General features: G+C 38.0%; 1 protein-coding gene across 3 annotated transcripts in view; it reads left to right on the forward strand.

Moving 5' to 3' along the window:
* The window catches only part of RSPO2 (R-spondin 2), a gene marked incomplete at its 5' end in the record, with an annotated part of 102,756 nt that overhangs the window by 62,123 nt on the left and 16,503 nt on the right, over positions 1 to 24,130 (forward strand). The window contains one exon of one of the 3 annotated variants that reach the window (XM_084206220.1): positions 368 to 562. In XM_084206220.1, coding sequence (XP_084062346.1) covers positions 368 to 562 — 195 coding nt within the window. The remainder of the gene's footprint in view (positions 1 to 367; positions 563 to 24,130) is intronic. The other 2 variants (XM_084206219.1, XM_084206221.1) reach the window with 2 other exon arrangements.

Below are 24,130 nucleotides of genomic sequence, written 5' to 3' on the forward strand. Positions count from 1 at the left end.
TTTTCAAACCCAGGTGACAACCAAGTAGGATCTATATATTAGATAGAAAAAAAGAGTCAACCTCATTAGCTTAGGAAAGTTTTTGAATATTTGGGACTGTTTTAACATATCAAACATAAAGTTCAATATACTGATTTAAACATAAAGTTCAATATACTGATTTTTTTTTGGTTGAGTTGATGTTGGCTAAAAAGATTCAAATTCTGTAAGAGATTATAATTTTGTTTCTAGCTTTTTACCTGCTAATGGTAAAACTGTCAAGTGTTGCTTCCTCACAATGTACATTGTATTCTAATAAAAAAAAGAAGAAAGAAAAACCAAAAAACCCAGAAGAATTGCTCACTTGTGCTTTCTTTTGCTTTATCAGAAGGCTGTGAAGTGGGTCAATGGAGTGAGTGGGGAACTTGCAGCAGAAATAACAAAACATGTGGATTTAAGTGGGGCCTGGAAACAAGAACAAGACAAATAGTGAAGAAGCCAGCAAAAGACACAATACCATGTCCAACCATTGCAGAATCCAGACGGTGTAAAATGGCCATGAGGCATTGTCCAGGAGGTAAGTGTAGCCCATGCCAGAAAAATCTTTACAAGCTGAAGGCCAAATTCTGTCTCTGTTCTGCCAGCCAAGGCTGAAAAGCAGCAATAGCACATCTGTCCTAGTCTGTATAGAGAGACTCCAGGGAAATGCTCAGCCTGGGAGCAATCAGTCCTTCAACAGACTGTGAAACTGCTTTTCCTGGGCTGGTACTGAGGTTTTTTCAAAGAGGTGCCTTATGGAAGAACTGTAACAGGTTGCAGTTATGAGCTTCAGCATGGAAATGATGCTGATGGTGGAGGAATTACTTGTTCTACACATGGCAGGAAAGATTATGACTCTAAGCCTCTCTGCAGGTGGCCCACACAGTGTTGGTGTGCTGGGGATTTAAATTAAAAAAGTTAGTTACACATGGCATTGTTAGCTGGAGCCATTAGCTGGAACATGTTATTTGTTTTGAATATTCTGGAGCGAGGCCAAACTGTGATAGATGTGATACAAGCAGAACAGTGAAAGATATCAAGATTTTTAGCTTGAGACCAGCCTATGGCAACTGCCCCAAGTAAATAAAATCAAATTTCTTTATCATGGTGTTGCAAGACTCAAGTAGTGATGCTGATGAGAGAATGGAATTCAAGTTTCAAATTTGGGCTTGGTTTTTGTAGACCCCAAACTGAAGCTACATCGCTGCTTGAGAGTTTTTGTTATCTTTTAAGTTGAAAAGTTTAACCTCTCAGGTATGGATTCTGATAACTTAAACAGGTTTTAAAATTTGTCAGAGAGGAGGGTGATCAGCAGGTGATAAAGATGCCATTCCTTTCAGAGTCACAGGGTTAAATAAAGAATGGACTCAAGAGATCTCTAGTCCAATCTCCTACTGCTAGCTGTGTCAGCTGTGAAATCAGACAAATGCAAAAAGAAATAAAGGGTTGAGGAATCCTGGGGAAAGCCTTAGCATGATGAATAAGATAAACCTGAAACAGTCTTAGAAAAGGTACATAAATAAGTTGCTTTGTATTCTGGGATTGTTGAAGGTGTCTGTCTTGGCTTGAGCATTCTGCCTGCCAGTGTGTGTGTATGTTATACAGAGTTTTATCTTATGGATACGGATTAAATCTCTGTAAGCTTCATTTTTTTTTGGTCTCTAGGACTGCAAGACAGTCTGGAAGGGTACATAAAGCTGATTCTCTGCTATCCAGGTTGACAGCCTATGATGTACTTCCCTTCCCTGTCCCACTCCCTGTGCTCATACACACATGGGCACTCGTGGGGCACAGTCCCAGTGGTACAGGGGGCATTGTGCAGCACAGTTAATCTGCAACCTACATAAAATTCTCAAAGGCATTGAAGAACAGAACCTAAAAACTGAACAGCTCACTAGGAAAGAAGAAGAAAAGGAAAAATGAAGGCTGATTTGGGCTGCCATGGTATGTGTGTCATGGTATCTTTGAATATTAGTCAGCTGCCTCTGCATCAAGGTAGTGAAACTTACCAGTGCTTGCAGCCTGCTGAGTGATCCAGTTACTTGGAACAGACTTTGGAGCCCAAATAGGGATAGCAATCAGATCAACTGAGGAAATGTTTTACTGCTGAAATGAAAGGAAATAAAAAGGGCCCATGACAAGTTCTACTAAATCTCCAATCAGTGTTTCCTTTCTTTTAATTTGCCTTCAAATGCAGGCAGTTTAGCTTGCAGGGAAAAATGTGAGAAAATTGAAGAATTTTTTTCAATTCAACATAATGTGGTACAGATTTAGTGATTTCTGTACTCAGTGTGTATAAAGGCAGGTATTTTATGGATGCAGCATCCAACTTCTCTAAAAACTCATAGCAAGTAGAAATATGGGTTTAGTCTCCATAATTTAGTTAGGATACAAATTATTCAAATTGTTGTAAATAGTTTGAGAAGTGTGCCTAAGTGAACCATAATATTCTAGAATGCTGTAGCTTACTCATGGAACTATGTTAATTTGGATGTTCATACCTTTTAATGTCATATTCTCTTAGGTTGTTTCAAATTTTCTTGTCTAGCAATTCAGGTCACTGCTTAAGGATTTACATCTCAAATTTATCTTTTCAAAGGCACAGTGCCTTTCCTAAGAGTGAGGATATTTATTGCCTAGTGTCCATATTGTCTCTGTATTAAGATCCATGATCATATCTTTTTTTTTCACCACATATAAGTAAAGTTGTTGCTGCAAATATAAATTCAGTGTGGTCCTTGTAGTACTTTTTCATGGGCTTCAGTAAATACTAAAGATTACAGTTCTTTCCTCCCATGGTGTGGAATTCCCTGCATCTGTTTTCAGAGATGAAAATAAATGTGTATAAAACTGCAGGTTTGAACTCTCCACGCTGAGTACAGTGTTTAATACTGCTTCTGTGCCATCATAGAAAACACCTCCCAGAGTATAAACTCCTTTCTCTCTCCTAAAAAGCCCCTGGGAGAGTGTTGGTAGTGTTTTAAGTGTCTTGGGTAAGCCTTCCCCAGACCTGGTTATCTCTGCAGGTGAGGAAGCACAGAGGCTGCCCTGTATACAACTCCTGATTTGTAGTATATTTTAATTTATACTCTATACAGAGCTGGTCTAAGACCCTGTTCCTTTATCATATTTTTAGTAGCAGGTTACCACATTAGACACCCAAAATGTTTTATTGCCTATTTGATCTCTGTGACACAGTGGGAGGCTCAGACACAGCTTACAGGTTCTGGCTGCTGAGGAAGAGATTCAGAGTCTCTAAAAATATGGTGCTTTCCTAATGTTAGGAATTTTGTGACTCAACTTTTAAACTGAAGAAAGAATAGAAAAAAATTGTAAGGTTAGCACTTCTGGGACACTGAAGAACCATAATCCCCTGTAAATGTCAGTTGAGAAGCTGTTAATAAATCCTTTCATCCTAACGTTCTCAGTACATAAACTCACACAAATGTGGAGAATAAGTATTGGATGGTACAGCTAAGATGATTGAAGATTGTGATGGATTAAGCTGAGCACAGGAAGTAAGGATATTTTTGGTAGAATAGGGTCAAATGAAGTGCCTTTGTCATGTGTTTTCTACTTCTGTATATTTTAAAGTTACTATTTATGGTCCACACTGCAGGGAAACATCCAAAACTGATTTTTATGCATTTGCAGTAGAAGGAAAGTTAAAGAAGGAGAGTTAAATTCTGTTTTCCTACTAACTATTTCAGTTTCATATTTTTAGGGTGCTACCCAGCTGGCCATATGGCAGTGGTATAACTTCAGTTTTTGATGAATGATTTATCACTTTCTCCAGTATCTGCAGAGCTGTAGAGATACAAACTGGAATAAAAGTGAAAGATCATTTAACTTCTTTCCTACCAAAGCCAGCAACATAAGAATAACACTGGTTTCATATTTGCTACTTAGAGATATTTCCTTAGTGTCAGTAGTTATTGATTTAACTATTACTGTATGGAAATGTCACATTTGTGTATCTGTTAATTTTATGTAAGCTGCCCTGTGGCTTTGACTGTAATGTGAATTCTACTTTGAGAGGTTATAATTAGACAAAGGAGTCTTGGCTTGTTCAGGCCACCTTCTACCCATGCTGGTCTCTTCCTGATAAGGATTTTTTTCTCTTTAGTTCAAAAAGAGAGAAAACTAGAATTAAAAAAAAAAAAAACAGTGGGGAAATCGGCAGTCAGAAATGTAAAATAGACTGATAAATCTTGCTCTGTTCATGTTTTCCCATATATTTACTATAAATATTCTATTTGTACCTCTTATTTGTATGTTGCCCATGTTTACCTCAGTAATTGCTCCTCTTTTGTTTGTACACTCCAGGAACCTGCAGACTGGTTTAATTATTCATATTAAGTGTTACATAAGCAAGCAAAGCAGCTCTCTGCTCTTTTAGTGTTCATCAGACTGCAGTTCTTCAAGCTGTCTGAAACCTGAATATTACTCTGTGCCAAAGTAATACTTCTGCAAGTGCACATTGCTGGCCCATGTCCAGCCTCTCACCCACCAGCACCCCCAGTCCTTCTAGGTCACCAAAACCTTCTGTTTTCCAGGCTCAACAAACCCAGTTCCTTCAGTCTTTCTTCACAGGGTAAACACTTCAGCTCCTCACCATGTTGTTGATACTATGCCAAACTCTATCAATATTTTTCTTTTCTTGAGCTGAGGGGCCCAAAGCTGCACATGGTATTCTAGATGTGGTCTGATGAATGTCAGATAAAGGGAAATGATCACTTCCCTTAATCTGCTGTCATGCTGCATTAACAGGTCAGCAGATTGAAGGAAGTGATCGCTGCTGCTATGGGACAACGTTGTCTCACATTTGGCTCAAGTTTCATCAGGACCTTCCCAGGAGGGATCTTCCCCAGACAGTCCATATCCAGCCCATATTTTTTCAGGGAGTACTTCCTTCCCAGATGCAGGATTTTGCAATTTGTTGAATTTCATGAGTTTCCTTTTGGCTACACTGAATCTTTTCCTCATAAGTGAAATAAAAACCAGTCCAAATAAATATAACACCAGAACTCAGTGAATGATCAGGCAGTGGATCACATTTTTTTGAGCTTTTTTGATGCATCTACATTGTAGTACCCAATGCTGAAAAGTTTGTAAGCTGGGACTCTTTTGAGACCTTAATTTATATATTGCACTTATAGTCTGTCTCAGTGCTAAATACCTACAAACACCATCTGCCCTTTGAGTCAAGGCTAGGGTGTAAGAGCCGAAATGAGGGATGCAGACTCCAGGCAGCTCTCCAAAATGCAGTTTATTCCATCCAGGACGTTACAGCAGTCCAGGGTTGTGGGCAGCAGAGCCTGTGCCTACAGCTGTCAGCTCCAGCTGCAGGCAGGCCTGGAGACCCTTTGGTTTGGTTACAATGCATTATGTACTTTTCTTTGCTCAGCATCTTAATACAGTAGAACCAATTTATACCTTAACTATTGTCTATAGCCTATCATAACTGCCATCATTACCATGTTCATGTTACTATTCTCTAATCACTAAAAGTCAGTACATTACAGTTTAAGCTAGAAGTTGTTATCCAGTTTTCTTGGCAGTGGAAAATTCTGAGACCTTTTTTCTACTTGCCACCTCAGCAGGCTTGTTTGCCTGTGCTATCTTTCTGCTTGGTAAAAACATCTTGTTTGAGGTGGGTTTATCCTTGGTTCTAAGTCATAAAAACCCCTTCTAACTAACATATCCTTTGCCTCCTTGGTTATCCAGTAAGACTGGCTGAACAATTCTTTTCTTCTATATCAAACCTTGCTTCCAACTCTATTCCTTCATCAGACTCCACATTTAAAAATCTTTCTGCTAAGCATACATATCTGTGAGACTTTCTCTTCAAACTGTCATCTTTCCCAACATTAGGGCATTCTCTAGCTGGGTCTCAGGAAACAGACCCACCATATTCTCTGTCTCCTACTGGTCGTGCTATGCTGCCACAAGAACTGAGAGCTAAGTGGCAATGGCTGGTCCAGGAACAGAAGAGCTGTTGCCTCCTCCATGAGGACTGTCAAGCATTTGGCTGGATTGGTCCAGTTGACTTTGTAGGCACCATGCTTGGAAGTTTCTAAGATCTATGTGACAAATCTTGAACAATCTAGTCTGAACGGTCTCAATCCTACTGAGGATGTTGGACTGGGGACCTCAGTCCTGCTGATGTCTGGACTGGGGACCAGTCTGAATGATTCTGTCTGAATGGCAGAACCTCCTGTGGGTATGTGCTGAAAGAACACTGTTCTTCCTCTTTGAGTTTTTCAAAATTTCTGATAATTTCTGCTCTGAATTAGAGAACAGCTGGAATGACTGGCTGTAGGGAATAGGAGCAAACCAAATCTTTGTTGTGGATGCTATAGTGCTGAAATATCTTCATTTGGCCTATTTTATTCTAGTTGAAATTATATGCAAAGTATGTGTCATGTTTTGAATATAATGCTAAACTTTGTTTCATGCATTTCCAAGTTTTGCCTTAACCAGGATAAAAGCTTAATTCAAAGTGCTGTTTTCTTGATTTATTTGTTATTATTTGACCTGCTCATTTAATTGTCTTTGGCTGAATGCTGCACACTTCTAAATTCAAAATCATGCATAGGTGAAGTTGATGCACTATGGCAGTCTAAGAAAACATTGGAAGATGAGCAGAACTATAGAAATGCAGCTATAAGACTCTGTTTTGGAATTGCTGTGACTTTTCACATCTTAAAGAAAAGTATGATTTTTGTGACATTTTTAGTAAATTGAGGATTTCATTCCATTGCTATTTATGTCATGGCATGAATGTCTGTGTCAAGTTAGACATAAAAGAAAATTATTCCATTCAGGAAAGATTACCTTATAGGCTGAGGCATGGTCTGACCAGAGATGGTAGCAACCAGATACCATTGTGGTTGAGGGAAAGCTGACAAGATTTACAAACAGATTGTATGACTTTGTTAGTATTGCATGGCTCTTTAAGACACTGGAATATTATTTATCACTTTAAGACTAAAATTAGGATTTACAAGACTTATTGGTATTTTAAACAAGACTGTAGTACATAGAATATACCACAATTATACTGTAATTGCCTGCTGCAGTTCTCTGTTAATTTTGCACTCCCATTGGACCAAATCTGCCCTTGTTTGTGCTCACCAGACAGGCAGAAGCTGCATTCAGTGTAGCTGCACCGAGTGCTGGCTCTGCTAAAATCCTGTGTCACCAAGCAGGTTTCCCTCCTAGATGTGTTTTTTGCATGTCACTCTGGACTAGAAGATTTGTCCTTAGCTTGTCTGAAAATATAACTCATCATTTTCATTTACAAATCATGACTCAAAGCTTTTGAAGGAGAGAAGGAAAACCTGCTTCAGCATCAGTTTAAAAGATGTAAACTCCACCAAAAACACCCAATTGCACAGTGCAGGGTGGGAAAGCAATAGTAATGAGGAAATATTTTTGTGACTATTTTAGTTGATGGCCATGCTGTGAAGGACCAAACAAGTGGGGGCAAGAAAGGATAAAATAGTAGTCTGACATATTTAGGAGGCTTTCCAGGAAACAAGAACTGTTTTACAGAGTGGCTTAACCCTCAGAGCCTGGCATGCTTGTTAGTACATTTGTTCAGGAAACAGACCTTTGCCAGCTGCTTGTCTGGATTGTCAGCATCTACTTTGTACAGGGAATGTTGTGCTGCAAGTATTAAAATGTGGGTCTTTTTCTACCCTTTAGCTGATCACATTCAGAAGGGGCTACAGCCAGTGAAAATTAATTGTAAAGCACATCTAGATCCTGAAGAAAGTGAAAGACATAATACTGCTCATTTCTGTGGGAGTGCCTGCAACTAGACTGTGTATTTTAATTAAGGCACATAAGCAGGAGCTATAATTATATCATAAATACTCAATTAAGTTTATACCAGCTTCTAAGAAGAGCAGAAATTTTTAAACCTCTGTTTGGTAACAATAAAAAAAAGTGAAAATCAAATCATAAGTAGTTTCAGGTTGGAAAGGAACATAGAAAGTCATCTAGTCCAGTCTCCTGCTTAAATCAGGTCACTTGTGAGAAAACCAGGGTTAGCCATTACTCTCACAACCCTCAGAGATGAAATAGTCTTCCCTTTTTTGGTCTTAGTTATGTTCCTCTTCATATACTTATTTCAGAGATGATGATTTACAACTTGTTGTTTTTATTTCTTTTGAAGTGGAAAATATAGAAATGCAGAGCTAATTTAACATAGAAATGCACAGCTAACTTGTAGGTTTATTTTCATGACATTCACATTCATTGACAAATGTACATGCGTGCATGTGCCTGTATTGGAGCACTTCTGTATCTGATGTTTCTTAGATTTGCAGGTAAAAGTTAGGCAGTGTACCTCTCAGGTGATAGCATACTATAAAACAACTCAAATGCATGGATATTTTTTGTGCTTTTTTTTTTTTGAGCTGAGAGAGCAAGTAACTCTCTCTGTATTATTCATGCATTTGATTCATATTCATTAAAATGAGTTCACAAATAAACTTACTGTGATTTTAAACAGTTGCTGTTATTTTTAGTTTTACTGTTGGGAACAATCCATTCCTGAGTTATTTTCCAAAGAGAAAATGCAATCCAATTGGACTCATATTTGAAAGTAGTAAGAAATAGTTTTATAAGCCACATAAACTTGAGTGTCAGTTTGAGTAGCAGTCATGTTCATTTCTGAAACCAAGTACAATCCATCAAGGACTAACAGGCAGATTTTGCAGGAATGCCTCCCCTTTGCTACTACTGGATTACATCACATTGCTTGAAAGTTGAGGTAGCTCTTAAAGCTTTGTGAACAAGAAATAGCTGTTGACTGATCCTCCTTTTTCTACATCTTTGGAATCAGGTCAGTTGAAGTAAGCAGTTAAACAATTAAGTGCTCTGAAACAATATCAACACTTATAGAAAGGAACCCTTCTGAGATTTAGGTGATTTAGGTAACTGTTCAGTGTTTGGGTTTGCATTTTCCTTGAGAAAGGGATGCTGGTTCTTGCATGGGATCTGAAGCAGCTTGTGACTGTCACTGTGCTCCTACAAAAATTTTTGCTGTTTTTGTCTGGCTAAATACTACTATGGGTTACAATTACAATTATTAAAATTTGTGAATGTGGTGCAATAATGCATTACCTATATTGAAACCTGTAACTTTGATAGGCATAGCTAACCTGAACTTCCTTGGAGTGTTGTTGTAGTGAAGTGTGGTTTTGGTTTTCTTTTTTAACTGATGGATTACATTTTAATGCTTTTAAGCGACTTCAGTCTCTTTGAATGCAGCAGAATTTAAAAATGCATAAACCAGAAGTTAAATCTGTCTAAAGTGATCTGTAGAGGGTACCTTCCATGACAGTAACAAAACACTTTTGCAGAAAAGCATTGTTGCAATTTGATTTCTGTTTTAGTTTTCCTCTTCAGTACTACTGCCTAAAGCACATCTTGTAATGGACTATATATACTGAGCACGAGGATTTAACTCTGCATCTACTTTGTCAGGATGATGCACCCTGTGGAAATTTATGCATTGTCTTATCATATTGGCAGGCTACATTTTCAGCTTATTTTTAAAGGCTTTCAAGGGAATTACTGGCAGTGCAGAAAAGCCAACTCAAGTGCATTTTCCCCTTCCTTCTGAATATAAATTATCCTTCAATCCTCTTTAATTTAAGTAAAAGGAACTATTTTCTTGGGAAGACATTAACATAGTTTTCCCAATCATTAAAAGGTAATATGCACAATTTTTTATTTATTACCATTATTATATCTTAGACCAGATAAGTATGGTATACTTAAAGAAACATGTGTGTTTCTTTAAGTATACCATATTTCAGAAGTAGCATGAGTATTGAGTGATGCAGTGTCTCCTGTGGGAGTTATCTGTTTTTAATGAATAACTGAGTGTACCAGAGTGTAAATCCTCGTAAATGACCAGAGTATGAGTTAGAATGGTCCCATGGCAATTATACAATTCAGGGTTGTTTAAAAATACTGAAGGGGAGCCAGCTGCTAATCCACATGGAAATACAAATTCTGAAAAGAGCTGTGGCTGATCCAAGTGCACAGATTGAATTTGTCCATAAAAGGCACTTGATGGATTTTATTGTGCATACCCTTGTGAAGTAACTCCTGTTGGCTTTTGTTTCTTGCTCATTCAGAAACCACAATCCACTTGTAGGAGGAAAAGTCATATACATGCTCATTTCTAATTCTTGACCTAGAGCTATTTTTGTACATTGTGGTGTCAGCCATTTCAGTCACAGCAGAGAAACCAGCAAATGCTCACCTGCCTGAGATTATATGTGACATATATTATATCCTCCCTTAGGATCAATCAGTTATGAACAGTTCTATGCATATCCTCTGCCAAACCACCAGCCTGGGTATAGCAGGTCTAGAGAGCCATCTGCCTCAGGTGTGGCATGACTAGAGAGCAATCAGCCTTTCTGTTTTTAAAGGTTCAATAAGGCTTTCTTTGCACAAGAAGTCTCTTCTTAGGTAATAAACCTATTGGGGTATACAGAGTGTATTTGTGTTCACAGCATTGGTACAAGGGCCATATCCTGACTTTGGTATCCTCAGGCACACAGGTAAAGCTGACAGGTCTGTATTTCCCAGGGCTCTGCCTCCTGCACTTTTAAAAAGTGGGTATAGTGTTTCTCTTTCTTCAGTCACCTGGTATTTCACCTGATTGCCATGAATTTTCAAACATCATGGAGAGGGACTTGGCGACTACATCAGCCAGTTGCCTCAGGACTCTGGGATGCATCTCATCAGAGTCCATGGGCTTATGTACATTCAGTTCTTCGACCAGTCATGAACCTGAACTTCCCTTGTGGGATGGATTTTGCTCCCCCCATCTTCCAGCCTGTTCTCTCAAGTGGTGGGGGAAGAGAGGTTGCTGGAGAAGACTGAGGCAAAAAAGTTCTTGAGTTCCTCAGTGGTCTCCTCATCTGTTGTTACCAGTTTTGTCAGTTTTGCTCTTCAGGGGGGTACACTTTCTTTGACCTTTTTCTGGCTGATGCACCTATAGAAGCCTTTCCTGTTATTCTTTGTGTCCCTTGCCAAGTTTAAGTCCAGCTGTACCTTGGCCTTCCTGCATCTCCAGGCAACAGGCAGAGAGACCATATTTTTCCCAGAATACCTGGCCCTGCTTCCATTGCTTGTGGATTTCCTTCTTGTCCTTTAGTTTGACCAGTAGATCTTGACTCAGCCATGCTGCACTCCTGCTTTTTTTCCTGATTTCTTACAACTGGGAATCGTGAGCTCTTGCGCTCTATGGGAAGCATCATTAAAGTTCTACCAGTTCTTGTCCTTGAGGGCAATTTCCTGGGGGGAAACCAAAGGTTTTTATTGACTAACAGAAATAGGACCAGGGGGTCCTATTGACCAATTTCTTGCTAACTGGAATTTTGCTTTCCTAAAATTCAGTGTCCCAACTTTTCTTTTTGCCTGACCTATATCCATTAGGACTACAAACTCCACCAGTGTGTGATTGCAGCAGCCCAGGGTTCCTCCAGTCTTGGTGTCTATGATCATTTGTGCCAGTGACCAGATCAGGTGCAGTACTCCTTGTCCAGTGCCAATGCAAATTATCTAGATCATCCTCCCAAGTGCAGTGCCCAGCAGTGTACACAAGATAATTGCAGCTGCTTGACTGCTAAGATAGAAACTCATTGCACTGCTGTAATTGTGATTGTGATGTCTCATCTCTACTCTTCATAATAGCTTTGTTATTCTGGAGTACCATTTTGGATGCTCTGTGGCCTGCTTGCTTGACAGCTTCTGGCAAGCTAAGGTAGCCTAAGACAGCAGCCTGACAGCTTCAGGCTTAATTCAGAGAAGTGGTTTACTTCTTATCCTACAGCCAGAGAGTGCAAATGTGGAGGGCAAAGAATCCAGGAAAGAGAAGGAGAGGGGAAAGAATCTGAGAAATGAAGTGAATGCTTCTTCCTCTTTGGTTCTTTAGGAAAAATCATGAAGGTACAGACATGTGGTTCCTAATTAATGGCTTTGTTAGCCAATGGGAGAAGGTAAATCCTCTGCACATATAATGATTTGCTGAATGGTTTCCAATGCCTTCTAAAATCAGACAAAGAGTGTGCAATTCTACAGTGATGTGTAGTTCAGAGACTCCCAAGCCAATGCTGCATAAAGTAGCTCAAGAAACTGAGAGTTTAAAAGTGTCAGCAGAAAGCTGTGCAGGAGTTAATGGTCCCTGCTGAGACACCGGATTTATTACATCTGGCATGGTGCTGTGCAGATATAATGTTTTCAGGTCATGAGGTGCTATGTTTGGGATGAAGAATTGTGATTTGCTCAATGGGTGCACAGATTACTTGGGGGACTCATTCTCTTGTGGGATTTATTCCTGTCTAATTTTTACAGAGAGTCTCACAATAACTCTGGAAGGGCACAGTGCTCAATGCATAAATGCAGCAGCTTCCAGTACTCTGCTGCTGGCCAGATTTAATTTAATTAACTTGCAGCAGACAGCTAGTGAAGGGGGAGTGCCAAGAGGGAATATGTGAAGGAACAATCTGCCCAGCTGCTCTCACTTGTGTGACCACCAGTGCTAGAACTAGGCTGTAGTCAACTGCACTGATGGTTAAGACTGTGCAGTGCAAGTTCTTCACAGAAACCTTCTAGATATGTTTGCATCTTTACCTCTTGTGCACAGCAGAAGAAAGGAAATAGAAGAAGGGGAATGCTAAAAGATCTGCTACTCTTTTATTTTTTTTTAATTGTTGCTTGGCTTTTCCTTTGGTGTTGTTGCTTTTTTAGAGCTTTTTGAGATAATTTGAGATAATTTTATTTCAGATTGGAAAGTTTAGGCATCACTGATTCCTGCAGTACATTTTGCTTTACACCTCAAAGGTGAATGTGAAGAACTTCCTCTTGAACACTTTGGATTCCTGGTTCATTCTGAACAACTACAAATATTACTGCAGACAGTGTTTGGTAAAGGAATGGGAACCTGAGCATAGGAAAAAAGTGAGAGAAAGAAAGAATTTCTCATGATGGACAGGGCACCCCCACTCTGCATTGATGTTACATAGTATTGTACCCGTTAAAAATGAGTAGGTTTAAATAATTTTCTGAGCACAGTCTTAAGAATAAATTCGCCTAAAATGAGTATGAGCATGTAAAGAGCAATGCAGTACCATGGAGGTTTCTCAATACTTTCCCGTTGTCAGTATAAACATTTTGCACCACATGATCAAACACAGAAGCAGTATTAATTATGATGGGCACAATGCAGGACCCTTTTGTGTAAGAAACCCTCCATCTTAAACATATTTATTTTGTGTGTCTCAGTTTAGATTTTGAAGGGGCCCCAAAAGCCTTTTTTAAAGTGTTCTCCCCTGAGTTAGTACATACATCATGTGAGAGTTTATCAGTTCATTTTTCTTTATAAAGTGTGCATCAGGTAGAAGGCTACTGGGATTCAAAGGAGGCTGAGCTTATACAGCCTTACATAGCACCCTCAAGTTTGACACTTCAGTCATATGTTGTGCACATATTTGCCATTTACTGTGTAGAAATACTCCAAACACAATAGCAAGCTTTTAGATCATGTTTTAAAACTATTCTGCTTACATAACTGTATTAGCTTGGCTGTTCATATAGTTATCTATTTTAAACCTTTTTATCTGTTTCCTGTGAGCATTCCTTGGTGCTCCTACCTACCTACATGTAAGTGTGATGACTTTTGCAAACCTGGTGCTAAGCCAGAGGTATCTATCTGCAAAGAGCAGCAGCAGCAGTAGCACACCAAAGCCAGTGCTTTACATCATGTCAGATTTATTAAAAACTGCAAGAAGTCCAAACAAGGGACATGAATGGCAACTCCAACATAGCTGCTTGAGCTATCAAGGAACATAAAGATCAGAGGTATTTCCAATGACATTGATATCCCATGTTAACACCATGGCACTTGCCAGAGTAACTCCTGGTGAAAATGGCAGCCAGCTCTTAAATTACTCTGCTTCTCTGTCAGATACAAACGTGAACATTTTGACTGGGTTACCAACTGTACTCAAACAAAAAGTTCAGCACAGTAGAAAGAGTACTATAAAAACTGTCACACTCTTTTAATTCACTGCTTTTAATGTTGCACAATGAAACCTTAGCTGTTGACTAGAGGCAAGTGCCAAGCAGCTTTGATCAGATCTAGCCTAGCTACCCTGAAGCTAGATTACATCTATACTATAGTTTCTTCAATACTGACAAAGTTGCTACATTTATCTGCTACTTGACATGATAAATGTTTAAAGGGTTTCTAAAACAAAGCTAGTTATAAGCTACCAAAAGATGGTTAAATTCTGGCTTTTTATTTTTGCTCTGAATTTACGGACCAGATTGTTTTGTTACCTCCTCATTTACCATCTGTTCCTTGTAACTTCTAAACAAGAAGAAGAAACTTCTGTTAAGGTTTGCAAAAAAACCCCACAATTTGGTCAAATATAGAGGATAATCTTAAGCATTGCAAAACATTGTGCAGGGGATATGCACTAAAAATCAGTTTGTAACTCTGCCATATAGCACTAAGAGTGATATATGAGTAGGTCTCTGAGTGTATTTACAACAGGAAAAAAGACTTTGTATTTGATAACTGATGGCTGAAGAAATTTCTGAGCCATAAAAACTTGACAGATGAAAAATATCTACTGAGCAAGTCCTGTGTCAGGCTTCAGGTCATTGCTCTGGTTAGGCAACTGGAGTAACTGGTGGGAGGTTTTAGCTAAAAGAAAGTGCTGCGGCAAAATAAGGGGAGGTGAGTCTGAGGAAAAAGGAAGCTGTTTCAAGATCATTACAGATTGTGTCAGTGTAATAATACAAATTACTGACATTCTGAGGTAAGGTCAGAATCAGGTTTTCACAGTCACTGAAGGTGATTCTACATGTGTTCTCTGTGGGATGAATAGATGCTATCAGCTGTAATTCCCAGCACTCAGCACATGATTATTCTGCCACCAGACTTTGTTAATCGTGTCTGCAATCCAGTGCCAGCTTGAACATACGCTGCAATAATTCCTCTTCTGAGAACAGGGGACGCCAGTGGATGATGAGCCTTAGACATATAAATGGAAAAATCCTGGGAGATAAAGTTCATTTTTTTTTCCTTGCAGCTGTGGCAAGGAAAAAGAGAAGAGGATTTATTATTTCTGCAGAACTCAGAAATAGAGATGACCCAAAAAACAGCACAGTGTTTTGAGAGAAGTTTTATAACATGCTGAACAGTTCTTTCAAGTGGAGTTTTTTAATTATATAAGTAATTGTTCTTCAAATTTCAAGCTCTAAAAAACCGAGTTGATTCATATGTCTTTTCTAGAATAATGTTTTTTGGGTGGAGTATGTTGTGAAATAATAATATTTTACTTTTCTCTTAGTTTTATTCCAAACAGCTGAATAATTTTTTTAGAGAGATAAAAGAAATTAAATTTCTTTGGAGGGGAACTTTTTCCCCCTTTTATTACAGTGTCATAGGTTTACAGTATCTCAAACTGTGACACAAGTTATAAAGCATTCACCTCCCAGTTCTTTGGGTGAGATGCTTATCTGGAATAGGTTGGTGGTGTTTTATAGAGGAGTTCTATTAATCTCTCATAGCATTGATGAGCGTGAACTTCTTGATGGTTATTGCCAAAATTCAGATGTCCCATCAAAGCCAGCAAAGTTTAATGCTTGCTTCATTTAAATGAGAAGCAAATCTATCTCTTTTGTAATTATTACTTGTTCCATGAAGTAATGGGATCTCAGAACTTAGAAGTGAATATAAAATAGGAGCCAAAATATAACTAGAGACTTTCTCACTTCATTGAGAAATTTTAGAACCTTTCTCTATTTCAGTGAAAGTTGTCCTAGAAGAAATAATTAAAAAAACACAAAAAGTGGTGCACTTTCCTCAGCTGAGTATAGAATAAGAGTTTAAACAGCATTGCTGGACTTGGAGGTATAGCTGTCTGCATCAGTGCATGCACTTCCAAGCTGGGAGCAGCATGCTTGAAACAACCACTTGAAAATTATTATTCCTTTTTAGACATTTGAACAACTGCCAAAAAAGTCAGCATCTCTGTATCATCTTTCAGGGCATGGATCTATTAACAGGAGAAGGGCATGGATCTATTAAAGAAGGGCACAGATCTATTGATAGGAGTTTCATTTTTCTATGTGAACCAAAGTTTATCGAGCTGGACAATTAGCTGTGTAAATTCCCTAGAATTGGTAGAGGTTTTGTGTCAGTTCAATAGCAGTTGAATTTGTGTGTTTACCTTTTGTACCACTTACAGTAATTTTTCTAATTGTCTTGTTTTAAGACAGTAACAGACAACAGAGTAGTGGATGCCTTCTGAGAACAGTGTCATGTGCAAAATTTTTTCTTCTCCCTCAACCAAAAATGAGTGATTTTGGAAAGACACCTTTTTTAGGGAGTGAAACTCCTGTGCTGTCAGTGTGGCAATGCTTCAGCTGCCAAAGGAGAGGTACAAATGCCATGAAATCTGTGAGAGTATTTGTTCCTTGTGGACACTTTGAAGAAGCTCAGGTACTTCCTTCAGCAGAACTCATTGAACTGTGAAGGTTACCATGTATCACTTGCAGGAGTTGTTATAAAAAGATTTTACCTTATTACTTCCTAAAGCAATTTAGAGAATTAAGTAGTAGTAAGGACATCAATAGTAGTTCCCTGTATTGCTTTCTTGTGTAATTTTTGTCACCAGTTTCCTCATTTCTTAATGCTCAGCTGCTGGAACCACCACATAATACTTTTAATGTTTTAGCTGTTTTTCCATTCTTTATAGCTGCAGGCAAAAGTTGGAGAAAATGGACACTTTGAATATTTCAACACCAGAAATGAAATAAAAAGCACTGGAAATTAATTATTCCATTAAAAACCAGTGGTTCTAAATTTTACTTGCAACTGGCTTATGATTTTTGACTCAAAGTGGTTGTCAAACTTTTACCTGACATCCACCCCAAAGAGAACATGTTTAGAGGTGGTGGTTTTCAATGCTTGCTAAAACACTGTCTCACTTAGGTATTCATGTAAAAGCTGATGTATTTCTGTGTGAAAACATTTGGTTTTCATTTACGTATTTACATAAAACCTAGTCAGCAGCAAAATATCAAGTGTTATTAGTGAAGGAACACTTCAGTGCACTATCTGGCATGCTAATTTGAGAAGATTAGAAATTCATATTCTCTATTAAGCTCTAAAAAATGAGCTAATGCAATGCATTGTGACTGAGCAAAATAATAGCTGGTAATTTACTTCCTTGGTTCCTGTCAGCAGTTTCATTTGTCTTGAATAGGTATAATTGTGTGTCCAAAAAGAGATTGCTCTAAACCCAGTTGTGATATAGTCAGACTTTCCAAATCCTGTATTAAGCACAGCAATTTCCTGCTTCAGATAAAAATACTTCAGTCTTCAGTTATATTTATGTTCTCTAGTAAAACATGGCTTTCTTTTAAATTGTGAAAAAGAATCATTTCTGCAAAGCTGAGTTGATTGAAGTTGTCCCATTACAGCAGTGTTCATGTGAATATGGTGTTCAGCTGAGCAGAAGTTAAAATCAAAAAACTCATTTTAAAGGGCTGTTGAAGGGTAGAGTTGTCACCATGCTACCTCAGGTATGAGATTTGGAAAGCAAGCACTTGCTGATTGTTTAACAGTTATGAGTTATCACAGAGGTCAAGTGTGGGAGGTTTCAAGCCTAAGCCATTTTACAGAAAATGAAGTGATAATAGTTACTGCCATTAGCCATGTGAGTCAGTAGTAACTCAGAGAAACAGTGCTTATGCTTGGCAGAAGTTAATACTAAACAAGCTCCATAATCTTGTTTTAGCTGGCAAACATATTTTCCCATTAAAAAGGAGCTAAATTGTACCTATGGTGATCTTACATTTCTGAAGATAAATGCAAGAGCTACTTTGCCTAGTTTGGAAGTTTTGGAGTGTTTTTCTACCAAATTTGTAAAGATAATGATAATAAAAATCAGATCTGGATCTTCCTTGTATCATACAGGGTTTATTACAGTCTAGCTTTATCTTGATGGAAAAATAACAGGAAATTGAGTATCTAATTGTGTATATAATAATAAAATGTAGGAAAATTTTTGACTGAGAGACTGTACCTCAAGAGCCAAAATTTATTATTCTGTTTTTATTTTTCTGCCACTCAACATGTTTTGCTAAGATATGGGAACTTAGATTTTGTGTGTGCTCGATTAAGTTTGGTAAATATAATGTTTTTCATTTATACCTCAAACTTACTGTGTTATCCCCAAATACTAACACCCCCACATTAGAGAGATTGGGACAATAGTCATCTGTTAAGATATAATATTAATACTAAAATGTATGTGTACAAACACAGAACTAAAAGTGTTTTTGTGCTCCCAGGCTTGCTAGAATTTCTTAACTGCAAAAGATGCTTGCAGCAAGAATAATTTTAATCTTTCACTTTTGGTGTTTCTCTTAATACACAGCTGCTGTTGTTCAGGCTTTCAAAAATTTGTTCCATAACACTTTTGTTATTATCATGCCCTAAGGAGCGCTGAGCACTTTTGAACATTTGCTGCTGAAGAGTATTCTTCCTGAGAGATGAGTGTGTTCAAAGTTTCCTTCAGCTTTTATAAAAATGCTTTATTGACTTCTAGATGGACTTGCTGCTCTAAATCCCTCAGGGGCTTGTCAAAATGTTCATTGTAAAGTTGGTCTTTTCTGCCCAGAGTAATCGTATTGCAGAGCGTGTTTGGAGATTTTTGTAGTCATACTTGCTCACACTAAACTTCAAGATTATAAAATGCTAGATTGCAAATAGTGCCATAAAATCATATTATCTTGTTTTCCTCAGAAGCAGTGTGCTAATTTATGAAATATTTTTGACTATGGTACAGTTACACATATCCGCCCAAACGAGACAAATAACTTAGTGGTCAGACCTGCTGAACACTCCACAAGGAGCCCTCCCTGACTGGTTTAGAAATTGGAGTTTTAAACAGTTTGTCAATAAAAATGTTGTTGCACAATTCTTGGAATTGCTCGATATTAGTGAAAATACGCACAATTTATTTTCAAATATTTAAGACCCTATTTTTGCAAGGCTTAAATCAAGGGATAGAATAGAAGGATAGAGATTAATTTTTTGTTGTATCTACCTGTGAATTACATATTAGTTTGGAATAATGGTGGCACAGTATGTCTTTGAATATAATCTGGATATTAGCCCCCAGCCCTAGAATCCTAACCATGAGCTCAAAAATATTTAGCTTTCTATATCATTGCAAAAAGTCTTGATCATGATTTAATTTATCTTACCATTATAAAAGAATGAAAAATTCTCAAAATCATGTCATAAGAACAAACTCTTTTCCAGGATTTTGGAGCTTCCAGTACTGGCTAGAAGTAGGAATTGCAGAAGTAGATGAAAATATTCAAATTGTGGTTAATGGATGGCGTTTTGTTTTGTATGATTATATTGCTATTGTACTGTGTATAATTGTGATACTTGATATACAGCTATTTTTCTAAATGTCAAGATGTGGCTACTAAATAATCCTAGAACTCCAATTCTTGGTTACTAAAATAAATGATTTTCAATGGAATAATGCAGTTTGGAGAGGAGACATAGCTGTTGCTCACACTGTGCATTTTTGTTGGGACATTTCTACTTCTGGGTATTTTTTTTTTTATTTAGCTCTCTAACATAACCACAAAAAAATTTGATATGTTTTCTTAAGTCCCTTGAAGAAAAAAGAAAATTCATAGTATTTCATAATGTTCCATTCAAATAATGTGTATTTTTTCAGTCCTATACTGAGACAAGATTTGATATTCCTATTTGATGGGGTGACTCTCCACTCAGGATGCTTGTACAGAGGTAGATCCACTCTTACACAGGTGCTGGCACAGTGCATATTGAAAATGACAATTTCAAGTATTCATGAAATTGTTGTAGCTTCACCAAAACCTCCATCTTTGAAGTTGGCAAGCTTAGCAGGCATGCATAGTGACATGAGTTTTCTGCCATCCATAAAATAATTGCAATATTTAATTTTAAAAGCATTATAATAAATTATTAATTACTTTACTAATTGGTGGTTAATTACAATAAGCATCACTTAACATAAATTCACGAAAATGTCAACATTTCTTCTATCATAGTGTTGTTTGTGTCTAGCCTTCCAACACTTTTGCACCTTCCAGAACTATTTCTGGGCCCCTGCGTGTTTTCTTCTTCCTTCAGTTTATGACACATTTCTCACTGTTTAGTTATATTCCTCCCCACTTCCCTGGTTTACTTCTGCTTCCTGCGCTTGTACTTTATTTTTCTTCAATAAACAAGGGTTTCTACTCTGTATGTCTTTTGTATTTACTCATGAATGCTACAACCCACTCATTCAATTCTGCAAGCTCTTTCAATCTGTGTAAAATAAATAAATTGATGTAACTAATCTAGAGTGATAATTTTTATCAGCCTGCCCAATAATTGTGATACCACTTTGTATTTAATAGGTAATCTAAGTGAGGGGGATATATTTATCTAACCTTTAAATAAGAAATCTCAAGTTATTTATGTATTTGAGCCGGCAATGTGCCATTGCAGCCTGTACAGCCCAGAAGGTTGATGGTGTCCTTTGCTGCATCAGGAGAAGTGTTGCCAATGGGATGAGGGAGATCCTTCCCCTCTACTCAGCAGTGCTGAGGCCACAGCTAGAGTGGTGTGTCCACCTCTGGGCTCCCCAGTACAAGAAAGACAGGGACATACTGGAGAGAGTTCAGTGAAGGGTTCAGTGAGGATGATTAAGGGGCTGGATTGTCTCTGCTGTGAGGAAAAGCTGAGAGAGAGAGGCAAAGCTGTTCAGCCCAGAGAGAAGGCTCAGGGGGATCTTGCTGATGTGTTTAAATACCTGAAGAGAGAGTGGAAAAAGGCAATGGGCATGAACTGAGACCCAGGAAGTTCCTTCTGAATGTCAGGAACCACTTTTTTACTGTGAAGAAAACAAGTGCTGGCACAGGTTGCTCGAAGAAGCTGGGGAGTCTTTCACCTCGGAGATGTTCCAAAGCCATTTGAACATAGTCTGGGGTAAATGGCTCCTGCTTGAGCAGGAGATGTTGGATCAGATGACATCGCTTTTTAAGCTCAAAGTCCTTCCCTGTCACCCTGATTTTTTAAGATTTTCTAAGCCTTCTGATGTTGACATTCTTTTAGAGAACTTTCTCACACACTTTCTGTAAATAGCACATTGTTTTGCATTCCTTTATAGAAGAAGAGAACTTTGATGGACTGTTGGTTTGTCCAGTGTCATTGGAGAGGTGGCACTGTCACCCTCCAATCCACTGTCACTTTTAGAAAACTATAAATCTTGGAGTCAGAGAATAAACTTCCCTTTTTTTACTCTTCACCTTGAGAGCAGCGGTGTGCGCCTGTGTTCTTTCATGTTCCACAGCAACACGTCCCAACTTCAGCCATTCTCTTCTATGCACAGCTTGATTTCAAATTTGAAGTGTTGGTAAATTAATCAAAATTGTTATACTATTTATCTTAAAAGCAAGCATATTGCCAGAGGTAAAAAGTTCTTTTTATGGCTTTTTATGAATGCCATGGTTCTCCATTATTCATAAAAACCCCCAAAACATGATGTAGCATGTGCTTTCATGCTATGTAATTTAGATGACCTGAAATTTTAGTCCACCTGACATTCTCAGTCTGTTGCTTTATCAGGGAAGGGCAATTTCTATGACTAGATGACTGACTGGAAACTGTACCCCTCACTGGAACACTGAGGGTGATTGTAGAAAAAATTTCTGAAACTAGCAGAGCACTGTGAAAAAAAAAAATAGTGAGAACTTAGGTGTGATATATATAATGGCAGCAAAATATCTGCAGTTTACTTCATGTAGCTGAAAGTAGAATGTAGTTCTTTGCTATACTGGGGATGCTTTTTTCTTACAACTGAGACATTGGCACCGTTTGTGTCTCTTTCTTACTACCCTACAAAAGCTGCCCTGTTTTAGAGTCACTCTATCTCTGTCCCTCTGCTACAGTAATAATTAAAATCAATATAATAAGTGACTAGGACCTAAAAAGATTCTGTCTGCCTTGAAATGTCAATACAGAAACCTGAAATCCCTTAGTCACTTGGCCTTTGCTTTCTGAATCGACCTATATTTTAATTTCCTCAAAATAACCTTTACAACTGAACATTTGCAGTTTTGGTGGTTGAAGCAAAGGTCACTGTGCTTAAAATTCTCTTTTACAATGGTTATTAAACACACCAACATCTTCTGTGTGTAGTTTCTTACTTCAAAAAGCCCGGAGGATCTGGCTGTATTATGTTCCGCTGCACATCTGCAACAAACTGTTACCATTTGCATTAGCACAATAGTTGGCTGGATAGGCTTGCTTCACAACAGAATATTAACAGATGCCTTTCTCTTTTCTGACCCCATTTAATTACAGTGAAAATAATTTTCTGTTTTCTTTCCCAAAGGTGATAGAAGTCTCCAGTGTGTTATCTGTTATAAGCTGTGTAGTCAGCTTGTAACAGAAGTCTTAGCCATTCATTTTTTCAGAAATCAATGTCTCCATGTGCTTTCATGTTTTGTAACTACCATCCTGGGCAACATTTCCAAACTGTGGTACTTGAAAGCCATATGCAAAAAATGCAATTATTTTTTATAGTAGGAAACTTCAGATAACCAAAATGCAGGCACTATGTGTCTGATTTGTAAGGAGCTTAAATTAGAGATGGAGTCGTACACACATTTTTGTATGACCCTATGGAGCTACAAGTTTGAAGTGGCAGCATCTTGATGGCTACATGATGCTATAGGTTGCCATTGCAAAAGAAGTGGATTCATGACCAATCGTGTCATGAATGGACCTGGTGTTCAGGGTATTAGGCAATAAATATTCTCATTTTAGCATGAAAACACTGCTATGGTGAGCTGTACCTCCACTCTTGCTTTTACTCTCTATTAGTGTGATCTCATGCAGCATTTCACATTTTCCCTTACTGTTTCTCATCTCTCACGTCTCTGGCAGTACATGTGAGACTTGCGGATACAATAAATGTCTCGTGCTCTTTTATTAAGCATACATTTCATACATTTTCAGTTTCATGCAAAGTCAGCTGTCCCTTTTCTGTAAAAGATCTTGTCCTGATCTATTACTAGCTGGAAAATTGTAAGTCAGAATGTCATGGTTACATGGTCCTAAGCAGATATGCAGGATTAGCATCACGGAGTGGCAGAGAAGTTCCTGAATGGTGAAAGGTCAGGCTGAGGCTTTCAGGCAGGACAAATGTTCCCCAGCAGAAACCTGCTTCCAAGCCCTTCTGCGGTGAGTGCCTCCATATGGCCATGGACATGCCAGGCCTCATGTGTGTTAGGGAAGCTTCTTGTGGGAGGGAGTACATGTCTTTGTCTACTTTCTACTGTTACTGACATGTTAGTTTTGGGCTACTGTTGCAGTATTGGTTTTGGTGGATCCTTGGTTCACCCAGAGCAGCCTCTTTCATGTTTTTGTATTCTGATGCCACCAGCTGACTCTTGCAGACCATAACATTATGCACATAAGCTTTTAAGGATTTGTGAAATTTGAGTTTCAGTGATTGTTCAATAGTTATGGCCAGCATGGAATGAGCAAAATTCTGCTAGTAATAGTAACTTATATCTGGTCTGTTGTTTGAAAGCTCAATTATGTTTCCAAGTAGTAATTCTTGCTCATAAGAAGAGAATAAATCAGTTCTTCAAAGATGACCAAAATTTCAGTGCCAGATGAAATTTCAGAAGAGAATCATTTATCAAAACAATGTTTTTGAGAAATGATGAGATCAGGCTAGTTAAGTTGTTCATTATGTAAATTATGGATGAAATCAATCCCATCTATTATAATTTTAAAAAAAAGAAAACCCTATCTTCTCATTTAGTAACATATTGTATTGTTCAGTGTTAGTTTTAGCTTCTGTACTTGGCCTATCCATAGATCTGCAGCCCATTACAGTGGCGCCTGTTAGGGCAAATACTATGAAAGTTTTGCCAATTTTTCTATGATAAACCATGTTTTCCAGGAATTCATACTTAATCATAAAAAAATCCCTCACAG

The sequence above is a fragment of the Fringilla coelebs genome, assembly GCF_963513975.1.
Source record: "Fringilla coelebs genome assembly, chromosome: 1".
In the NCBI taxonomy this organism is placed as follows: Eukaryota; Metazoa; Chordata; class Aves; order Passeriformes; family Fringillidae; genus Fringilla; species Fringilla coelebs.